At 36.6% G+C, this 21,667-nt stretch overlaps 3 protein-coding genes across 4 annotated transcripts; all 3 read right to left on the minus strand.

The window, feature by feature from the left end:
* Window positions 1-4,057: 4,057 nt before the first annotated feature.
* On the minus strand, window positions 4,058-5,059 carry LOC115984716 (pentatricopeptide repeat-containing protein At2g27610-like). Its single transcript, XM_031107730.1, has one exon. It carries the CDS (start codon window positions 5,057-5,059, stop codon window positions 4,058-4,060), a length of 1,002 nt encoding a protein of 333 aa, XP_030963590.1.
* Window positions 5,060-7,132: 2,073 nt separating this feature from the next.
* Window positions 7,133-8,783, minus strand: LOC115984145 (receptor-like protein EIX2). Of its 2 annotated transcripts, none has more exons than XM_031107063.1 (2): window positions 7,456-8,783; window positions 7,133-7,351 (listed from the first exon to the last, which is right to left on the minus strand). In XM_031107063.1, the coding sequence occupies exon 1, from the start codon at window positions 8,316-8,318 to the stop codon at window positions 7,473-7,475; it is 846 nt and encodes a 281-aa protein (XP_030962923.1). In that variant the 5' UTR covers window positions 8,319-8,783; the 3' UTR covers window positions 7,133-7,351; window positions 7,456-7,472. The 2 variants fall into 2 exon arrangements, with proteins under 2 accessions (XP_030962923.1, XP_030962922.1); XM_031107062.1 differs by having other exon boundaries at window positions 7,133-7,368.
* LOC115984717 (receptor-like protein EIX1) lies at window positions 8,616-10,430 on the minus strand. The gene has a single exon (XM_031107731.1). It carries the CDS (start codon window positions 10,428-10,430, stop codon window positions 8,616-8,618), a length of 1,815 nt encoding a protein of 604 aa, XP_030963591.1.
* Window positions 10,431-21,667: the final 11,237 nt, after the last annotated feature.

Raw genomic sequence — 21,667 nt, forward strand, 5'->3', positions numbered from 1 at the left:
CAACTGCCAACTAGTGTATTATTTGTTTTAAAAAAAAAAAAAAACTAGTGTATTCTTTAACTCCGTTTTCTATGACTGCAGAGATAAGCAACCCAGTAAATTAGACATCACACATATCCATCATGAGGATGGAAGGAAAGGGCTTACATGGCAGAAGACCTGTCCTTGTTATGCATAATTCACACATTTATTTGCTACAGATTTCATAGAAATTAGAAAACATCTTGGTTAGGTTAGACACCCATCACTTCCATCTTCCACCAGCTTGCTTTCAATAAAGCAACCCGAAGTCTATTTTGGAATCCTACAGGCTTAGCCATGGGAGAAAAATCTTCTATCAACCTCACAAATAGTACCAACTTGTTACTTAGTAGTTTGTACCATATTTTAAAATACTTTTAATAATAGAAAATTGTCAAAAATCTTGTATCTCGGCTTTGCACAAGGGATGATGGGACCAAGAAGACCTGTCCTACTCGATGTTGTAAGGTTGAATTTAATCAACCATCTTGTTGGCTTTATTCCGTGTCAAATTTACTTGTAATTTAGCAATTAGTAACCCTGTGTTTAGGTGGGAACCATGTAAGGGTATAGTGTGTGAGAGAGTGTGAAGAAATGTTCAAGATTGTGCAGTGAAGCAGGGATTCGCGGCTGGATCTCGTGGCTTGCAAGCTGCCAGATGATGCACACGAGTGAAGCATGCAAAGAAGCTGAACCGTCATGCCAGTTATAGCATTACAGGACAAAAAGTCTAGACTGACCATTCAATTAGCTCGTGGCTTGGACTTGCGACTCAGTCAAGTTGCGAGGCCAAGTCGCCAGTCCACTCTGTTATGGAAAAACTAACTCTTCGCATTCCTTTCACACTCCAGTATAAATACCCCTTATACCCACAAAATATTGAGAGCTTTCAGAGAGAATTTTGAGAGAGAAACTCTAGAGAAAAGCAAGATTGACTCATCCACAATCTTTACATAGTGACTCTTCAAATTCCTCAACTCTCATCCTCTCCATTGTTACTTCCTTGAGAGGTACATTAGCCAAAACATTTTCTCATCATACCCATATTTGTGAGAAGGCTATTTGGTGCTTGTGAAGTAGTTAGGAATGGACCAATTGATATTGGTTGATGCTATGGGTTATAGCCGAATCTGGTAAGTTAAAGAAGACAAAGGTTCAACGTAATCTCATTGGAGAAAGAAACTTGGAGGGCTTAGGTACACTGGGTAGATTAGGTTTGGAGGGTCTTCTGTTATTCATGTATCTCAACTTCATTCTTTAGTGGATTATTTACCGCTTGGAGGGTGGCGGAGAGGTTTAACACCAAGAGTTTCGGTTTCCTCTTTGATAACACATCGTTGTGTTGTCTTTGTGTTTGCATCTCTCTTCCCTTAATCTTTGTCATTTAATTTCTGTTGTGGATGTGATTTTATTTGGTTTAGATTGTTTATCAATTCTGTTATAAGCTTATATTCATTTTCCGCACATATATTGTTTGATATTAAGCTTGAATTGGTAATTTGTAAATTGGGGGTCTAAACGTTCAAGGTGTTTTATACACTAATTGAACATTCAGCTGCGGTCCCAAGTCTTTGCCTATAGAAACTTCAACTCTTTTTTGGATTCAGTAGGCCCCTTTTCTTTTTGTTTTTGTTTCCTGCCAAGTTTGAATTGATTATGGTAATGTATGATACAGAGACAAATTTCGCCCACTGCGTATTCACTCACAACAACAGATTAAAATTTTTAAAGCTTTATGCATAATTTAAAATACAAAGGAGAATTAAATTAATATGGCGAAATTATACTATTAGTTCCTGAAGTTTATCCTATATGCGCAATTAGTTTCTCAAGTTTCAAGTGAGCACAATTGGTCCCTCAAATTTACAAAATAAGCCGTTTAAATCCTTTGATTAACTTCCATTAGTAGTATTGCTGAAGTGGTTAACTAAATAATGACTTAACATTTTTTAAATGATGTGACTTTTCTTTTTATTAAAAAATTACCGATTAAATTTTTGAAGTTTGATACATAGTTTTAACCATAGAGGAGAATTAATAAACCCTAGGACAAAAAGTTGTAAGAAAAATCCTTAAAGCAACCACGTCAGCCCTTGTATAGTCTTCTAAAATAGAAAAAAGTACCCATTTTACACATTTTAAGCAAAAAAACACCAACATCAGTGGGTTTAAAAATGTGTATATATACACATTAGCTACAGTAACTGTGTATATTTACATGGTTACTGTAGCTCGTCTATCTATTATTTTAGATTTTTTTCTCTCTCCTCTCATTACCCCTAACTCTCACCTCTCTCTTTTTCTCATGTCCTCTCTCACCTCACTCTTACCGATCAACTCTCTCACATGCCATCAGATCAACTCTCTCATTTCATCAGATCACCTCACTCTCGCTGACCCACGCCACTGACTCAAGCCTCGTCGTCGATCTGTTGTGGATCAGATTCACTCTCTCAGATAACGGTTGCTGGTTTTCTCTTGATCCCCGATTAGGTTGTGGTGGGCTATTTCTCTTGATCGCTGATTTTTTTTTTTTTTTTTTTTTTTGAGCTTGAGGCTGCAGTGATAGTGATTATGGGTGTGGGTTGATGGTATCGGTGATTGTGGGCGTGGGTCGGTGGGTTGCCGATCTGTTCTACGAGTTGTTTTTCTGGTTTTCTAGGTTTTTTACAATTTTTTTTGGTTGGATGTTGGTGTCAATCTTGTTGCTCAGTGGGAGGCCAGAGGCTGGGTTGATAATGGTGGTTGCTTGATGATGGTGGTTGTGGGGGTTGTGTTGAGAGATGACAGTGTTAAAAGAAATGATTATTTTATTGAATAAATGTGTAGAATAGATAAACTGATGTGAGAGTTTTGTAAAAGTGAGTGTGTATAATAGAAAAAGTAGGTTTTTTCTTGCAAAATAGATGAAAATTTTGCACTAACTAATGTGGTTGCTCTTCGATAGAAGATGAACAAAGGTATTACATAAAAAACCAAACCGGAACCAAATTCCTATTCCATCACAGTAAATCACGGTAGAAGATCTGTACTGACTTTTGTTAAGTCATTAGATTAAAGTCATTTATTAGACACCCATCACTTCCACCAGCTAGCTTTCAACAAAGCAGAAGTCTATTTTGGAATCCTCCAGTGGTCCAACCAGCCAGCCAACCAAGGGAGAAAAATCTTGTAGCAATCTCACAAATAATTATACTTCAGTTGTTAATTATTACCATTATCAAAAAAATAATAATACTAAGTAAATATTTTTCTTTTTTATTTGAGATGTTATTATTTCTAATTTATGGGGTTCATTCCATGATGATTGCTCTTATCATTATATTAAGACACTAATTGGTTTTTAGTATAGAAAAAGTTCATATTTTGAATCTTATTCGATGACATGAGATTTTACCAACTAAGTTAATTGGAACACGCGTTAATAATAATAATAATAATAATAAGGTGTAAATGCACCTTTAGTTTCTACATTTTAACTTTTTTCCATTTTAGTTCCTACATTTTATTTTTACCACTTTTAGTCCCTAAACCAATTAATGCGGAACATTTAAGTCCTTGAAGCACAATTCCGTCACCAAACTAAAGGGAAACCTGACAGATCAATAAAATAATAATTTTTTTTACATGTGGAAGCAATAAAATAACGGGAAGAAATTAGACTCACCAAGCAATAAAATTAACCTCATCCCCTATTTTGGGATATATGAAACAGGGGATGAGGTTAATTCGGTTTGAAAGATAAAAGATGGCAAAGGACATTTCTATGCATGGGTTGTACTTGATAGCTGGCACCGAGAGAGGCCTGCATGCAGTCCGTGTGTGAGCTAGATGGCGAAGGTAAAAACTGGGTTTTACCATGAGTGTCCACCTCAGTCGGTCTAGGAGATATAGCTGGAGAAATACATTGGTCAGGAACTCAATAGGGGCCACCACTTCACTCACGTCAGATTGGAGAATTTGGAATGCATTAGAAGATTTTAAGTTGACTTGAGGGGGACTCGGTGGAGAAATTTCAGATGAGGAAGGTTTATGTTTAAAAAATGGCTCTTGGCCCACTCCTCATAAACGTGTAAAAACATATGGCGTAAAAAAATATGGCATAAACGATACTACAGAAGGTAAACTCATTTGGTTTGACACCCTCTTTTGCCAACCAGAGATAAATTTTAACAGCTCCCTCTGTGTCTTCTCTTTGAGCATACCCAGCTACCATTGCTGACCATGCCACAATGTCCTTCTCGTCAATCAATTCAAATACTTTTGCAGCTTCATCAATGCAGCCCATCTTAACATAAGCATCTAAAAGTGCAGTTCCTACTGAAGATGATTTCTCATAATTAGTTTTAATGACTTGTGCATGTAGTTGGAAAGTAGAAATGGCAGGATGATCAGCCGTAAGGCTGGTAGAATAAGTGAAATGGTTGGGTCTAACACCTTCCCTGTTCATTTGGCAAAATAAATTCACTGCCTGCCTTGTTCCACCATTCTGTAAGTACCCACTGATCATGGCCGTCCATGACACAACATTCTGAACCCCATGCATCATAGAAAACAGTTGAAATGCACCATCCATAACACTGCACTTACTGTAAGCTACCATAAGTGCCGTTCTAATATTTTGATCAAAGCAATACCCATTTTTCAAAACCTGACAATGAAGCTGTCTAGCAAAACCTAATTCTTTAAGGTTAGCACATAGTTTAATCATGGTAGCAAATATCATCTGTGTAAGCATTACACCTGCAAGTCGCATTTGATAAAACATTTCAAAAGCTTCCAAATCAAGTCCATTTGTAACATAGCCTGCAACCATACTGTTCCACGAAACCTCATCCCTCTTCTCCATACTATCAAACGCAACTCTAGCATCTCTAACCATCCCTGACTTTGAATACATATTAATTAAAGAATTGCACACAAACACGGTAGACTCAAAACCATTCTTTATTACCATTGTGTGGACTTGAATTCCCTTATTAACCATACCATCATCTGCCAAAGCTCCAAAATCATGAGATAATGCCTTACCTACCATAACGCGCCAAAAGATTTGTTCAATGATATGCGATGGTAAGATTATAACGAAGAAACGTAAATCCACGATCAGCACCAGCTGGCCACCACTTCTTCACTTCACTCGACACCTGCTTTAGGGTGCAAAACAGAGAAACAAACATATTTCTATTCAAGGAATCCCCAACGATTGTGTGGACATGACCTCATCCCCTGTTTCATATATCTTTCCCTCTTTTACCTCTCAAACCGAATTAACCTCATCCCCTGTTTCATATATCCCAAAACAGGGGATGAGGTTAATTTTATTGCCTGATGAGTCTGATTTCTTCCCGTTATTTTATTGTTTCCACGTGTAAAAAAAATTATTATTTTATTGATCTGTCAGTTTCCCTATTAGTGTGGTGATGGTGATGGAATGGTGCTTCAAGGACTTAAATGTTTTGCGTTAATTGGTTTAGAGATTAAAAGTAGTAAAAATAAAATGTTGGCACTAAAATGAAAAAAAAAAAAAGTCAAAATGTAGAGACTAAAAGTACATTTACGCCTAATAATAATAATAATTTTGAGTTTTGAAGTCAATAATAATAATAAGTTATACTAGTAAATAGTAGCAAAGGCATAAGTTAATTATTAACTAGCTATTTGTGCGTGCGATGAGACTTTTTTTTATAGTGTCATAACTTTTTTCTTAGTAAAGACAATAGAGTCATAATTTTTATTTTATATATATATATATATATATATATGTGTGTGTGTATATATTTTTTTCTATTTTGAAAATCTAACTGCAGAGTAACCTTATTTTTTAGACAATATTTTAGTGGGAGTTAGAGTTACATTTTTACTGGATTATCATTTAGTTTTTTCTCTACTTAAACATAGGGGTGTATGGGCATTTTTGAACAAAAAAAATGAGGCATCCAAACCAAGGAAGCTCCTTAAATAGAAGATAGATACTATATTTAAAAAATCATCTGTGTAGTGTGTAGTATGTACAGTTGCTGCAAACTACCGTAACTTCGTCCCTATTCACCGTAATGTTTAGTATAGTCCATGGTAAAAGAATAATGTTATAGTTATCACAAACTATTTTACAATAGTGGCTGAGCTAAGATTTTATTCTAGAGGGGGGGAAAATTAAAAGAAGATATTAAAAGTGAAATTAATCTAAAAAATATTAATCAACAATAATAACAAAATACATAAAAAATTGTAAGCAAATATGAATATATTTCATATTATTAAAATAAATAAACAAAAATAACCAATTCATAGCTACTAAAAACTTTACAAACTGATGGAGTAAAAATGTGATTAGTGTTACTTAAAAAATATAATGAATAAATGTTTGAATTATTTTTTGTAATTAGTGACATGCCAATTTGTAAGACATAAGTAGTAAAATTTGTAATATCTCTAGCATCATTCAAGAATAAAATACTGTGAAAAGTATCATAAATAGTAAAAATAGTGTAAATAATGATATAAAATAAAAATATTGAAATAGGTGCAAGTTTCAAACTTTCACTTTCACGTAGGACAAGACAAAAGCATGGTTTGGTGCTTGAGAACTCTTTTTTCATTTCTTTTTCCTGTGTCAAAGTCACTTTCAACCAAGTAGAAGTCCTTTTTTTCTTTCTCTTTTTTTCGTCCATGTCAGTAAGTAATTGCTTTAGACTACTAATGTTAGAAAATTTTAGGAGGAGTCAGGGGGCAGGTGCCCCCCCTCACCCCCCTTTGGCTCCGCCAATGTTTTACAATATTTTTATAATCTATTAATATGATAAATTATTAATGGTTTTATTTGTGCCCATTATCAACGTCACTTTTTTACATACTAATAACCACTTATCACATCAGCAATTCGTAAAAAAAATTTTAAAATAGTTTATGGCTTTAGTATTTTCCATTAAAATATAGCTGATTGCAAGTGAATGCTCAAAAAATATTATAGAAGTACAATCAAACATGTAAGATTCATCTTGTGTTTGAAAGATTTATTTATTTTTCATGTTTATCAATGTTCAAGTGAGGAGAGAGAGAGAGAGAGAGAAGAGAAGAAACTCGCAATATTGGATCAAACTGAGAAAAATTATACAACTAATTACTCTTCATTAATTATAGTGAGCTATCTATTTATACTAATCAAAATACCACGCCTGAGCTTTTCCATTGATACAACTACACAACTATCTTTGTTACAATAAACAAACTAACATAACTTAATCTCTAACAAAGTACTTCTCCACATGCATGAACTGAAGAAACACGTACTGTAAATCATAGGATCTCCAAATACTGAGACTTCCACCTGATAATGAAGCATAATTGCACCAATAAATAATAAAGAGAAATTAAAAAGAAGAAATGAAGTCACAAAAAAGAAGCTACAAAGTGATTTCTTTTTTGGATTACCTTCAATCTTTGCGTCTCTATGCTTCAATCTTCCCTTGCAAACGAGCCATATTAACTTTGACAGCCACAAAAAACCTATCTTTCTTGTCATCAACAAAATTGAAGTAAGCATGTCTCCAAGACTTCTTTATCACCAAACTACCGCAAACAATCCAAAATCCCACAATGAACCCCAAAACAACACTTACATAGAACCATAACTTTTCAGAACTGAATTCCTCATTGTCTTCATCTACAGCTTCTGTATCCCCATCACTTGGCAATAATGAGCAATTTGTTATCAATGGAGGCCCGCAAAGTTGTGGGTTACCCTCATAAATGGACGGATCAATGAAAGTTTGAAATTGGTTGGCTGATGGAATAGGTCCAGACAAGTTGTTATATGACAAGTTCAAATGACTTAAAAAAGTCAAAGAAGACATACTTGGAGGAATGGGACCTAAAAGATGGTTGCATGAGAGGTCAAGAGTTTCTAAACCATGCAATGCTCCCATATTCTCTGGTATCTTTCCAGTCAATTGATTCCATGACAAATTTAAGGTAAATAGTAATGAGAGCTTTGTTAGTGCTTCTGGAATCTCTCCAGTTAGATTGTTTCTTGAAAGATCTATACTATTCATCAAGAAAATTTGGCTGTAATATTCACGTTGGGCACCCTTTGCAGTCAAATCCATATGCTCCAAGTAGGTTAGTGGAAGAAGGAGACTTCGGATTGGTGATGTAGAATATTCGACCAAAGATTTCAAACCAGCCAAATTGCCCAAACAAGTAGGGATAGATCCTGAAAAATTATTATGTGCGAAGTCCAAAACATGTAGATGAGCGAGAAAACACAATTGTTCCAAAATGGGTCCTGAGAGCATGTTTCCTCGTAGGCGCAATTCTGATATTGAAGGTAGCCTTTTTCCAATCCATTTTGGCAAAGTCCCTGAGAATCTATTACCTCCAACATCAAGTGCATATAAGCTCGAGCAGTTTTGCAAGGTGGAAAAGAGATCTCCAGAAAAATTGTTGTAGCTTAGTTGCAGCTAATTAAGAGTAGGTAGTGAGCACAATGAGGTTGGGATGTTACCCAATAGATTGTTTCCCGACAGATCAATGGCCTCTAAATTTTGCATACTCATCCAATGCCTGGGGATGTTTCCAAATAAAAGATTGTTCTATAAATCAACAAACCACAAACCCGTCGGCCCAATGGTCAATGAGGGGATACTACCATTTAGAAAGTTCCCTGCAAGATCTAGGGTGACCAATTTTTTCATACGTTGGAAGATGTTTACTGGTAATGGTCCAGAAAGAAGGTTTTTCCTTAATGAGAGATATGACACACTAGGCCATAGTGGGAGTGAACCAGTTAAATTATTGTAACTTAGATCTACCCACTCAAAAGATAATGACTTAGGAAGGTCTCCCCTCAATTGGTTATGAGAAAGATCTAATTTCAAAGGCAACGAAGACAAATTCCACAACCAATTTGGTATTTTAGCTGAAATTGAAGAGTTTACAAGGGAGATCTCAAGAAGATTCTTCTGAGTTTTGAGCCATGCCGGGAATGCAGGACCCAATTGGCAGTCTTTGATTAGGACATTTTGGAGACTAAATGGGGGAGTCCAATCATGTGTCACATTGAGAACTAAGGATTTCCTAGTTGATGACAAGGAAAACCAAGTTAGTTTTTTGAGATTTAGGAAATGAGTTTCAGTCACGGTACCATCCCAAGAATTACTGAAGAGATCCAAAGTGCTCAACTCAGTAAGTTGTCCAATAAATTCTGGGATGGTTCCATTCATCAAGTTGTAAGAGAGCTCTAGTATCTCCAAACGTGATAAATGTTGTATACTTGATGGAATTGGGCCTGAGAATGAGTTGTTGGTGAGATGGAGCTCTCTTAAATGTGTAAAATACCCCAAGGAATGAGGCAAAACACCACTAAGTTGGTTTGATCCCAAATTTAATTGTTCTAGTCTATGGTTGTCACATCCGGATAATGCTTGGATAAATTCAGTTATTGGGCCACCGATAAAAAAATTGAACGGCATATCTAAATTCTTCAAATTGCATAGGCTAGCCCTTGCTATGTTAGGGATGGGGCCTTTTAGGTCACATAAATTGATCCTGAGATTAATGAGGGCAGTAAGATTAAACAACCATGGGGGAATAGAAGAAGAGTTGAAGCCATTATTTGAGAGATCAAGGACCGAAAGGGACGTTAAATTCACAAATGGAAGAGTTTGAGGGAGATGATGAAGACCACAACTTGACAAATACAACTCTGATAGTGAAGGAAGCATATTAACAACTTGCAGCCAATGAGTTTCAGCTTTGCTAAGGTCTATGTTTTGCAAATTCAAGTATTGTAAGGAAGAGAGATTGGTGAGCCAATATATATTTGAAACCGAAAGAGTTCTTTCAGAAAGTTGAGATGGAATGAGATTAAGATAGCTCAAATTTGTTAAATTTCCAAGACTGGGAGACACTACTCCAGAAAACATTGTAAAGGAAAGGTCAAGGAATGTCAGCTTCTTGAGAGAGCCAAGGAAATATGGGAATGATAATCCTTGGAAATTGATGTTGCTTAGGTTTAAGTAACTCAAATATTTCAGATTTTGTAAAGAAGGATCTAACTTACCACTCAAACAATTAGGCTGATCAGGAGTATATTGGCTTCCTCCTTCAAAATCACATAGATTTGAGCTTCCAAGATCAAGCTTTACTACGTTGCTCGTTTGATTGCTACAACCTATGCCTTCCCAATTGCAACAATCTTGACCCACCCAAGAAGAAAGCCTATTGAATGGATCCTTAAGACCTTTTCTGAATTTTTGAAGGGCTACTCTCTCTATCTCAATGCAACGCACGTTGGCATTTACAGCAATAGAATTGGATGGTACAGCTTCCAGTGAAATAGATTCGGTTATCAAAAGAAGGTAAAGAAGATTAAGAAGAAGTACAAAGGTGGTATTCATGTTGGCCATTTTCCCTTATCTCCTTACAAGGATCGTTGTTATAGATGCTTATTTATAAGCATGCGGATTGTCTATTAACTTTTCTTTTTTCACTTGAATTATTGGTACTTAGAATTTGCAGGATATTGTTCATTATAGAATAGTTTTGTTTAAGAAATAAATATAAATTAATTTGTTTCTGTTTTACTTGCTAAATTATTAGTCTTCTACTTATATCAATGGATACTATATTGTTAAAATACATTTGTTTTCTGAGTGAACAAGCAGTAAGAAAGGAAAAAAAAAAAACTATAAGAGGTTATATGAAATTAAATAATGTCTTTTATATTTTGTTATGCTTTTCATTAGAAACACATACACATATATAATTACATTTGAATAATAAAATAGATGATAAAAATAATACAAAAAAAAAGTTATTTTTTTCAGTGGAACAAAGTTTAAGTTACATGAAGAATGTACATCGATTGGGACTCAGTTTTTATATATGTAAAAAAAAGAAAAAAAAGAAAAAAAACTAAAGTTTCTAATAGATTATAAAATAATTTAAAACAATAAAAAAAATTGCCTTTGAATTTCTTGAAAGTTTTGATAATTAAATTTTAATCAATGTAATGATTTTATTTGAACAAAGTTTAACTACAAAATTGGTTATAGTCTAAGGCTACAACCTCTCAATAAAATAAACTGTGGGGCCCAAATGATTTATGGGCCAGGCCCATCTACCCGGGGAGAATCCAAAGGCCCAAGCCGAGGAGGGCTGTGGCCCAAACTCGACAAGATAGCCTTTGGATACCGCCGAGGACAGCTCAGTCCTCGGCAGACCCAAAGTCCCCCCAAAAAGAAAAAAGGGTAAAAACGGTATAGGACTGAAACTTGGAAGAAAGATCTAAAATATCCAGGGAAAGCTGCCCTTACTGCCATTCAATGCTCTAAACCTGACAAAGCCGCATTCTTTGGCTTTTACAACCACCCCCAACGACTTTGAATATGGGCTGATGAGACAAGTATCAATCTTGGAAAGGTTGACCCTATACGTGGACGAAGGACAATGAACACAGACAAATATAAAAGGAAAAATAAGTAACCTAAAGAAGGGTGGGTGAGAAAAAATGGCCAAAAACCAGAGCCTCCCAGCCCACCTCCAGGAGAAAGACTCCAGGGGTGAAGGAAAACTTAAACTTGTACGAACACCATGAAAAACCCACCGCCTGTCGATCAAGGCCCAGCCTTCCAAACCCACGCTCTACAAATGATATTGTTAGGGCCTTTTCACGCGCGAACCCGACACTGTTACGGTCCGTCACGAATCGTGTCCTTACAATTGGCGCCGTCTGTGGGAAAGGCTTGTGTATTGGTATAGGATGTGGGTTGATAGAGTTTCTTCGTTATTTCTAACCGTTGGTTATAGAGTTCTAGTATAAAGTTCTGCTAGGGGCTACGTTTCTTGACTAGGGGCTTGGCTGAGGAGCTAACTCCCTTAAAGCCAAGGTCCCCCGTAAAGAGCAAATTAGGCACTTGATAGCGTTAATCGTATGGATAAACTCTAGAGGCTTGGTTGAGGAGCTAACTCCCCTAAAGCCAAGATCCCACACAAAGAGAAAACTAGGTTTTGGACAGAACCAAGGTATTGCATAGTCCTCGGACTCAAGCCTATGGGGAAACCAACTACCTGGATAAGGAAAACTAGGTTTTGGACAGAACCAAGGTATTGTATGGTCCACGGACTCAAGCCTATGGGGAAACCAACTACCTAGATGAGGAAAACTAGGTTTTGGACAGAACCAAGGCATTGCATAGTCCTCGGACTCAAGCCTATGGGGAAACCAACTACCTGGATGAGGAAAACTAGGTTTTGGACAGAACCAAGGTGGTCCACGGACTCAAGCCTATGGGGAAACCAACTACCTGGATGAGGAAAACTAGGTTTTGGACAGAACCAAGGCATTGCATACGGACTCAAGTCCAATACAAACTCAAGGGGAAACCAACTACTGGATGAGGAAAACTAGGTTTTGGACAGAACCAAGGCATTGTATGGTCCACGGACTCAAGCCTATGGGGAAACCAACTACCTGGATGAGGAAAACTAGGTTTTGGACAGAACCAAGGCATTGCATGGTCCACGGACTCAAGCCTATGGGGAAACCAACTACCTGGATGAGGAAAACTAGGTTTTGGACAGAACCAAGGCATTGCATAGTCCTCGGACTCAAGCCTATGGGGAAACCAACTACCTGGATGAGGAAAACTAGGTTTTGGACAGAACCAAGGCATTGCATGGTCCTCGGACTCAAGCCTATGGGGAAACCAACTGCCTGGATGAGGAAAACTAGGTTTTGGACAGAACCAAGGCATTGCATGGTCACGGACTCAAGCCTATGGGGAAACCAACTACCTGGATGAGGAAAACTAGGTTTTGGACAGAACCAAGGCATTGCATGGTCCACGGACTCAAGCCTATGGGGAAACCAACTACTTGGATGAGGAAAACTAGGTTTTGGACAGAACCAGGCATTGCATGGTCCACGGACTCAAGCCTATGGGGAAACCAACTACCTGGATGAGGAAAATTAGGTTTTGGACAGAACCAAGGCATTGCATAGTCCACGGACTCAAGCCTATGGGGAAACCAACTACCTGGATGAGGAAAACTAGGTTTTGGACAGAACCAGGGCATTGCATGGTCCACGGACTCAAGCCTATGGGGAAACCAACTACCTGGATGAGGAAAACTAGGTTTTGGACAGAACCAGGGCATTGCATGGTCCACGGACTCAAGCCTATGGGGAAACCAACTACAACCAGAAACCCTTATGAGGACCAAAACTAAGTTTTGGACAGAACCAGGGCATTGCATAGTCCTCGGACTCAAGCCTATGGGGAAACCAACTACTTGGATGAGGAACCAACTATTTAAAAAAAAAAAAAAAAAAAAAAAAAAAAAAAAACTATGGCACATAAACCTCAAAATCCATCCGAAGAGAACTCCGTGTTAATAGATGGGTTAATACCTTGATTGTGCGGATTCCTCGGTCTACCCTCGGATCCCCAGTATCAAAGGGGTTGATGCGATACGGCGCAACATATTACCCAAAAGCACAACCAAAGTCCCTCGCTACTCGACTACCCTCTCGGACGAATTATTTAGAGTTTATCGTTCTCAGACATCGCTCTAGCATGCATCGCGTAGCACTCAGCGGTTATCCCGGTTAGTTCCAAGAGTTTAATTTATTGAGGATTAACCTTGTTATGTTTGATAATATTTGTAAGTTTAAACTAGTAGGAATCTGTGTTAAAGCATTTTTCTGCCTGGAATATCATTAAGGGCAAGCTTATATTTAATATTCATGCATAAAGTAGTTGTTACGGAGAAGAAAGATATGTATAGAGAAATAGACACATCTTTTATTAAGACAAAGGAACAGTACAGTGTACAATGAAAAGCTGCAACAAAGCTTACATTGAAGCTAACTACGTAAGTAACGAAAAATACAAGAGAGTGAAGATAAAGCCGAGGAGGTAGCACAGAGGAGAAGTTGGCTACTGCCTCGAGACCTTATTCCTCCTCAATGCTTTTGCACGCCCATAACTCAGGCAGCAAAAGAACCCGACTTAAGCCCCACACCGCTGAGGGAAAGATGCAGGGAGCCGGAAGCTGAGGAGCCTTCACTAAAAATTTGCCTGCAACAAGGCAGAGGCGCTGGGGGCGGAGAATCTTTCTTCTGACACACCAAAAATTTGGCATGAACAGAACCTGCTTCGGATTTTGACTAAAAGAGGGAGAAACACCCTTTCCCCTCTGTCAAACTGGAATATTCTCTTGAATTTGTGCCTCCTTTGCCCGTGCCTCACCATCTGGAGTCTCAGGAGGACACGGCGCCTTTGTGGCGGAGAGAGCTCTTTTGCCCCAACCCTCGCTTCGAACATGATGTACTAGGAGAGAAGATTGAAGGATTTGTGTGAAAGTAAAGCGACTTTCTCTCCTATTTATTTAAGAGATAAGGTGGAGGCATTTTACTCACGCGGCGTCCCAAGGAACGCTACAAACAAAATGTCTCTGGTTCGATTTCCAACGTCGTCTGCAACCCTGAGGCTAAAGGAGTCTCGAGAAGGCGCACCTCGAACATTGGGACGCCACAAAGTACCGCGTGATCAAAGACTACGGAAATACCTCTTAATTTGCGGGCCCAGTAAATTCGCGGCCTAGGCCCGTTCAGCATAGGAGCCCAGGGACAGAACCAAGGCCTTGCATGGTCCTCGGACTCAAGCCTATGGGGAAACCAAGTACATAAAAAATTACAAGTTTTGGACAGAACCAAGGCCTTGCATGGTCCTCGGACCCAAGCCTATAGGGAAACCAAGTACAAAAAATTATAATTATTATAAGTTTTGGACAGAACCAAGGCCTTGTATGGTCCTCGGACTCAAGCCAATGGGGAAACCAAATACTTGGATAAGAAAAGGTTTGAATTTCGTAAGATGGGTTACTTGATAAAAATGTCAGGTCACTTCATCCACGGCTTAAACACCATAAAAGGTTAAGGCCAATAAAGGTGTAAGGAAGGTGGTGGAACGTCCCAGCATTTAGTCGTATAAGAAGGCTGTTCATTTGGTGGGTGATATATCTTCAAATGGTTATTCCTCACACGGCATCAAACCTTCGTTTTTCTCCTCGGCTAGCATGGGGTAAGTATTACTTTTCACTGATCGGCCTTATTGTGCCAAGCATTTCTATTAAAGTTATGGCGACATCTTTTTATTATCAAGTATTTTGATCTTAGTCGTCATTGATTTAGATGCTATATTATGGTGCCGAGCAGCGTTTGTAAATTTAAAAAAAAAAAGGTATAGAGACAAAACATGCGAAATAAAATAACAACAATTTTTATTAATACCAAAAATTATTACAACGTACAAAGAGGGGCTCAAACGAGCCTATACAAAATGTGAACTGCCTAAGCAACAATTACATCCGTAGTACAGATAAGTAAACTGTCAGGCGTCTTTTAAACACGTCTTCAAAGTCTCTCCAATCTCTGCCTCAATACTGCTCATATTACGATAAGAACCTTCTTTGGAAAAAATGAAGGAAAAGGAAATAGTAAGGAAGAAATCAATGAAGAAGATGGAGGAGATGAATGAAGAAGATGGAGGACATGAGTAAAAAAGGAGGAGAAGAAGAGAGAAGAGATGAAAAGAAAGAAAAAGGAGCAAAAGAGGGAGAAGTGAAAGCACCAGGATGGATCTGGTGCTGGGAAGACTAAGAAAGGGAGACGGAGGATAGCACCAGTGAAGAAAGAGAGGAAGAAGTAGAGACACTTAGTCCCTGCCTCGATCCTGACTCCCAACACACTGGAGCCATACTAGGTATGCTCATAGGAGAGCGGTTGGTACTGATGATGGGTGTTCTCGACTCAGTCACGCCGAAAGTTTGACGTGACAAGTCCCTGCTTCGGATTTGGACTGAAAGAAGGGTGAGGTTGATTTTGAGTCTTCGCCATCCCTGTCCCGATCGAGCCATAATGAGCTTTATTGGAACATGGCATTTATGGGAGGGGTTTGGCTCCTGCATCACTCGTTGTTATGGTAAAGTGTATCACGATTTAGTTTATAAACCAGTGGGTAAAATGAACCCTAGGGGAGGCCAAGTATTTCAAATCTCAGAAGGATGAAAAGGGATTCTTTACAAAAACAATAACCTCCTCCCTTCCCTCTTATACAGAGGATGGAGCGGGAGACATTTAATAGGTTCAGATCTCCAAAGGAATCTGCCAACACAAACATGCTGTTTCCGTTTCTCCACCCCATCAAAACAAACCGCCGAATTAAAGTAGTCTCGTAAATGGTGGTCATTAAAAGCGCGTTCTGGATACCCAAACGATAAGAACGCATCAAGCGCGAAATCAAAAAACTGTCTCATAGACCGGTGCATTTCTTGGACAGATGAAGAGCCGCCAGCATTATTAATAGGCCAAATTGATTGGGCCGTAGGAAGAGGTTCGGCATCACCAAAACCCCCCTTTCCAACCAAGAGGTTGGACAGCCGGGTTTTGAGGGGCTATTGTGGGGCCCAAATGATTTATGGGCCAGGCCCATCTACCCGGGGAAAATCCAAAAGCCCAAGCCGAGGAGGGCTGTGGCCCAAACTCGACAAGATAGCCTTTGGATACCGCCGAGGACAACTCAGTCCTCGGCAGACCCAAAGTCCCCCCAAAAAGAAAAAAGGGTAAAAACGGTATAGGACTGAAATTTGGAAGAAAGATCTAAAATATCCAGGGAAAGCTGCCCTTACTGCCATTCAATGCTCTGAACCTGACAAAGCCGCATTCTTTGGCTTTTACAACCACCCCCAACGACTTTGAATATGGGCTGATGGGACAAGTATCAATCTTGGAAAGGTTGACCCTATACGTGGACGAAGGACAATGAACGCAGACAAATATAAAAGGAAAAATAAGTAACCTAAAGAAGGGTGGGTGGGAAAAAATGGCCAAAAACCAGAGCCTCCCAGCCCACCTCCAGGAGAAAGACTCCAGGGGTGAAGGAAAACTTAAACTTGTACGAACACCATGAAAAACCCACCGCCTGTCGATCAAGGCCTAGCCTTCCAAACCCACGCTCTACAAATGATATTGTTAGGGCCTTTTCACGCGCGAACCCGACACTGTTACGGTCCGCCACGAATCGTGTCCTTACATAAACATTATTACATATTTTGAAAATCTAACCATTGAATTATATGTTCTTTACACTTTTAATACACATATTAAACTTTATTTCAATCAAATATTATTATATGATCTATAAGCTTATATTTTATGCATAATCTTAAGCTACAAAATTAATAATTAAAATAATTTATTGATGGCATAGTTATTGATCTTTAATTTTTTTGAAATTTTGCAAGTATAGAGGATATAAGAAAAAAATGTAATCTAATGGTGAAATTCTTAAAATTCACCTTCAATAAAAAGATCTTGAGTAAGTTTGTAACCTTAGGCTACAACCAATTTTGTAGGTAAACTTTATCCATTTTATTTTATGTAAAACTTTGGTTCACTTAAAGTAAATTATCTTAGTAATTTTTAATATAATCACTTGACAAAATTATAGCATATATGCCACATAATGCATGCACGATGTGTAAGACCTAACTTAAAAAAGATTTCATTCAAATAGATATAACAACTGAAAATTTGGAGTGCAAAATATAACACATTTGATTCATTGCTAATTGCAAAGCCATGCCATGCGTTAGATTCATGAAAAATGATGGTACGATCATCTATTTTGGCACCATGCACATAATTCCATTTTTTTTTTTTTCAAAACTCACCAAACAAATACTATAACTAAATAGAAAAGATACTAGCATTTATTCTAAAATAAAATAAAAAAGACTCTCGCACTATACATATTAGGCCTACCTTTTTGTTTTTTTTATTTTTTTATAATGTTTTACAAGGGAGATGTATGTTAACATGTGTATGTGTATAATGTCTTCCAACAATGGATAAAATATATAACTTTTTTTTTTTCCTTTATATAAAGTTTCAACTTATATTATCTGTTTTTGATAATAACTCTTTATCATTAGATTAAGACACACCAATTGATTTTTGATTTTTGATTGATCACTAGTGGAAGCAAGCTAAGCAATGACTTCTTAGCCATTTGGCCCATTCCAAGTCTAAGTCGTTGTAACTTGTAACTTACGATAGCTAAGCAAAGAAGAATAACGAGACCAGGAAGACCTGTCAATCTTGACTTCACTTGCAAGTCACAATAGATTTCAACTCTCAATCTCAACCATTGAGAACAATTGCATCATCTCAATCCCAGAAGACCAGTCCTTGACTCTTTGTTACCCTTAATTCAAGTATCACTTCCAACCGCTTGCTTTAAGTAAAGCAACCCAAAGTCTATTTTGGAATCCTCCACCCAAAGACCTGTCCATCTTGACGTCGCCCCGAGTCTTTATCTACAGAAACTTCAACTTACCTAATTCACTAAAAAGCAAATTGCTCATCTAGGTCCCTTTTCTTTCTGTTTTTAAATGATATGAAACTCTTAGTTTTGTTAGATTTAGAAAATAAAATTTAACTTCAAAACAAAATCTAGTACTATTGAGATGTTCATGTTCTGTAAAATTTTGAATCTTTAGAATTACATCTCTTTACTGCATTATTCTGTCTTTTAATAAAAATATAATGAATTGATAAAAGTGGTCATTATTTTGCAAAATAGCACTCAATGTTGGCTTTGAAACCGCAACTCCCACCAATTGTGGGGAATTCAAGTCCTGCGAAATAGCACTAACTGATATGGGAATATCTCATCCCATTAAGCCACATCAATGATAGAGAATCATTACCCCACATGGCACCTATGGAAGTCAACTTGGTCAGTGAACCCCACATGCCTAAGCCAAAAGTACAGGACACCAAAAAATGAGCAACGTGGAAAAAGATTGAACGAAATACAAGCTCTGTGGTTGAAGACTCAAATTGTGGGGAGGGTGTTGGATGAAAAAAAAAAAAAAAAAAAAGCCACTCAATGCTTAGCCATTTAAGAGAGATATTCAATAATAATAATAATAATAATACCTATTCATCGAATAAATTGGGTCCAAATATGAAAATATAAATTACTTTTATTATGTTCTCATTCTGTTATTAATCATATTAAAAATATTTTTTTTCAATTTGGTTATCAAACGGGATAAATTACCATTTCAAATCATTTTATCACATGATAAGAAGGAAGATAGAAGACTAAAGAAAATGGTCTTGTTTTCTTTTTCAGCAAAAACAAACTAGTTAGTTGAGCTACAGGACTTTTGACAAAATTCATCAAACTTTCTTCTATTATGAACAAGCATATTAAATTTTTTATGCGTATGCAGATTATTTACCACTCAATCAAATAAATTCATTTTTTTGTGTGTAATTTTAAAGCACAAAAAATATTGAAATTTAAATGAATGAGAGAGTTGTTATTTGTTTTAATATTTTGATATTTTGGAGGAATAATCTATATTATCTATAACGGTATTCCCCTATTTGCTCTGAACTTTTTAAAGGTAAAAGATATAACCACAATATTATAAAAAAGAAAAAAGAATCTTAAAAAAAAGCATTTAATAAAAAAAATTATAAAATTATGTAATATTAAGTATTAACTAATTCAGAGTTTATGCTATGTCTCTTGATGTGTCTAGCTAGGGTTTAACCCTCCCTCTCATTGAAGTATTTTTAAAAAGAAAACAAACAAACAAATTTTTTTTTTTTTTTTTTTTTGAATAAGGGATTTCAACCTATAACCACTTCTTGAAAATTACTCTTATTAGCAAGCTAAAACAAGCATTAATTTTTGGTATTGACGGAGATTCGAACCCTAGATTTTTTTATTCAATTATAAGAATTTTTAGCAATTAAGCTAACTTGAACTCACAACAAACAAAGAGTTTAGTGGAACTTAATCCATCCTCATGTTTTAGTCCTTGTTATTAATGGTGCTATGTTTTCTATATAGAAATTCCATAGTCATGTTTGATTGATCACTAGTGGAAGAAAGCTAAGCAATGACTTCTTAGCCATTTGGCCCATTCCAAGTCTAAGTCGTTGTAACTTGTAACTTATGATGGCTAGGCAAAGAAGAATGACGAGACCAAGAAGACCTGTCTATCTTGACTTCACTTGCAAGTTGCAATTTTTTTCCAAGTTGCAATAGCTTTCAACTCTCAATCTCAACCATTGAGAACAATTGCATCATCTCAATCCCAGAAGACCAGTCCTCGACTCCTCATTTTCCTTAATTCACGTATCACTTCCACCTGCTTGCTTTCAATAAAGCAACCCAAAGTCTATTTTGGAATCCTCCACCCAAAGACCTGTCCATCTCGATGTCGCCCCGAGTCTTTATCTACAAAAACTTCAACTTACCAGATTCAATAGACTTCACTTGCGATTAACAGCTTCCAACAATAATAAGTTACACCCAATGCATTTGAAAATGGGGGATTCACTAAAAAGCAAATTGCTCATCTAGGTCCCTTTTCTTTCTGTTTTTAAATGATATGAAACTCTTAGTTTTGTTAGATTTAGAAAATAAAATTTAACTTCAAAACAAAATCTAGTACTATTGAGATGTTCATGTTCTGTAAAATTTTGAATCTTTAGAATTACATCTCTTTACTGCATTATTCTGTCTTTTAATAAAAATATAATGAATTGATAAAAGTGGTCATTATTTTGCAAAATAGCACTCAATGTTGGCTTTGAAACCGCAACTCCCACCAATTGTGGGGAATTCAAATCCTGCAAAATAGCACTAACTGATATGGGAATATCTCATCCCATTAAGCCACATCAATGATAGAGAATCATTACCCCACATGGCACCTATGGAAGTCAACTTGGTCAGTGAACCCCACATGCCTAAGCCAAAAGTACAAGACACCAAAAAATGAGCAACATGGAAAAAGATTGAACGAAATACAAGCTCTGTGGTTGAAGACTCAAATTGTGGGGAGGGTGTTGGATGAAAAAATAAAAATAAAAAGCCACTCAATGCTTAGCCATTTAAGAGAGATATTCAATAATAATAATAATAATACCTATTCATTGAATAAATTGGGTCCAAATATGAAAATATAAATTACTTTTATTATGTTCTCATTCTGTTATTAATCATATTAAAAATATTTTTTTTCAATTTGGTTATCAAACGAGATAAATTACCGTTTCAAATCATTTTATCACATGATAAGAAGGAAGATATAAGACTAAAGAAAATGGTCTTGTTTTCTTTTTCAGCAAAAACAAAACAGTTAGTTGAGCTACAGAACTTTTGACAAAATTCATCAAACTTTCTTCTATTATGAACAAGCATATTAAATTTTTTATGCGTATGCAGATTATTTACCACTCAATCAAATAAATTCATTTTTTGTGTGTAATTTTAAAGCACAAAAAATATTGAAATTTAAATGAATGAGTGAGTTGTTATTTGTTTTAATATTCTGATATTTTGGAGGAATAATCTATATTATCTATAATGGTATTCCCCTATTTGATCTGAACTTTTAAAGGTAAAAGATATAAGCATAATATTATAAGAAAGAAAAAAAGCATCTAAAAAAAAAAGCATTCAATAAAAAAAATTATAAAATTATGTAATATTAAGTCTTAACTAATTAAGAGTTTATGTTGTGTCTCTTGATGTGTCTAGCTAGGGTTTAA

Source organism: Quercus lobata, chromosome 4 (assembly GCF_001633185.2).
Source record: "Quercus lobata isolate SW786 chromosome 4, ValleyOak3.0 Primary Assembly, whole genome shotgun sequence".
In the NCBI taxonomy this organism is placed as follows: domain Eukaryota; kingdom Viridiplantae; phylum Streptophyta; class Magnoliopsida; order Fagales; family Fagaceae; genus Quercus; species Quercus lobata.

Bases quoted from the DNA above. Each gene is read 5' to 3' on its own strand.
- LOC115984717 (XM_031107731.1), bottom strand. From the start codon at position 10,430: ATGGCCAACATGAATACCACCTTTGTACTTCTTCTTAATCTTCTTTAC.
- LOC115984145 (XM_031107063.1), bottom strand. From the start codon at position 8,318: ATGCTCTCAGGACCCATTTTGGAACAATTGTGTTTTCTCGCTCATCTA.
- LOC115984716 (XM_031107730.1), bottom strand. From the start codon at position 5,059: ATGGTAGGTAAGGCATTATCTCATGATTTTGGAGCTTTGGCAGATGAT.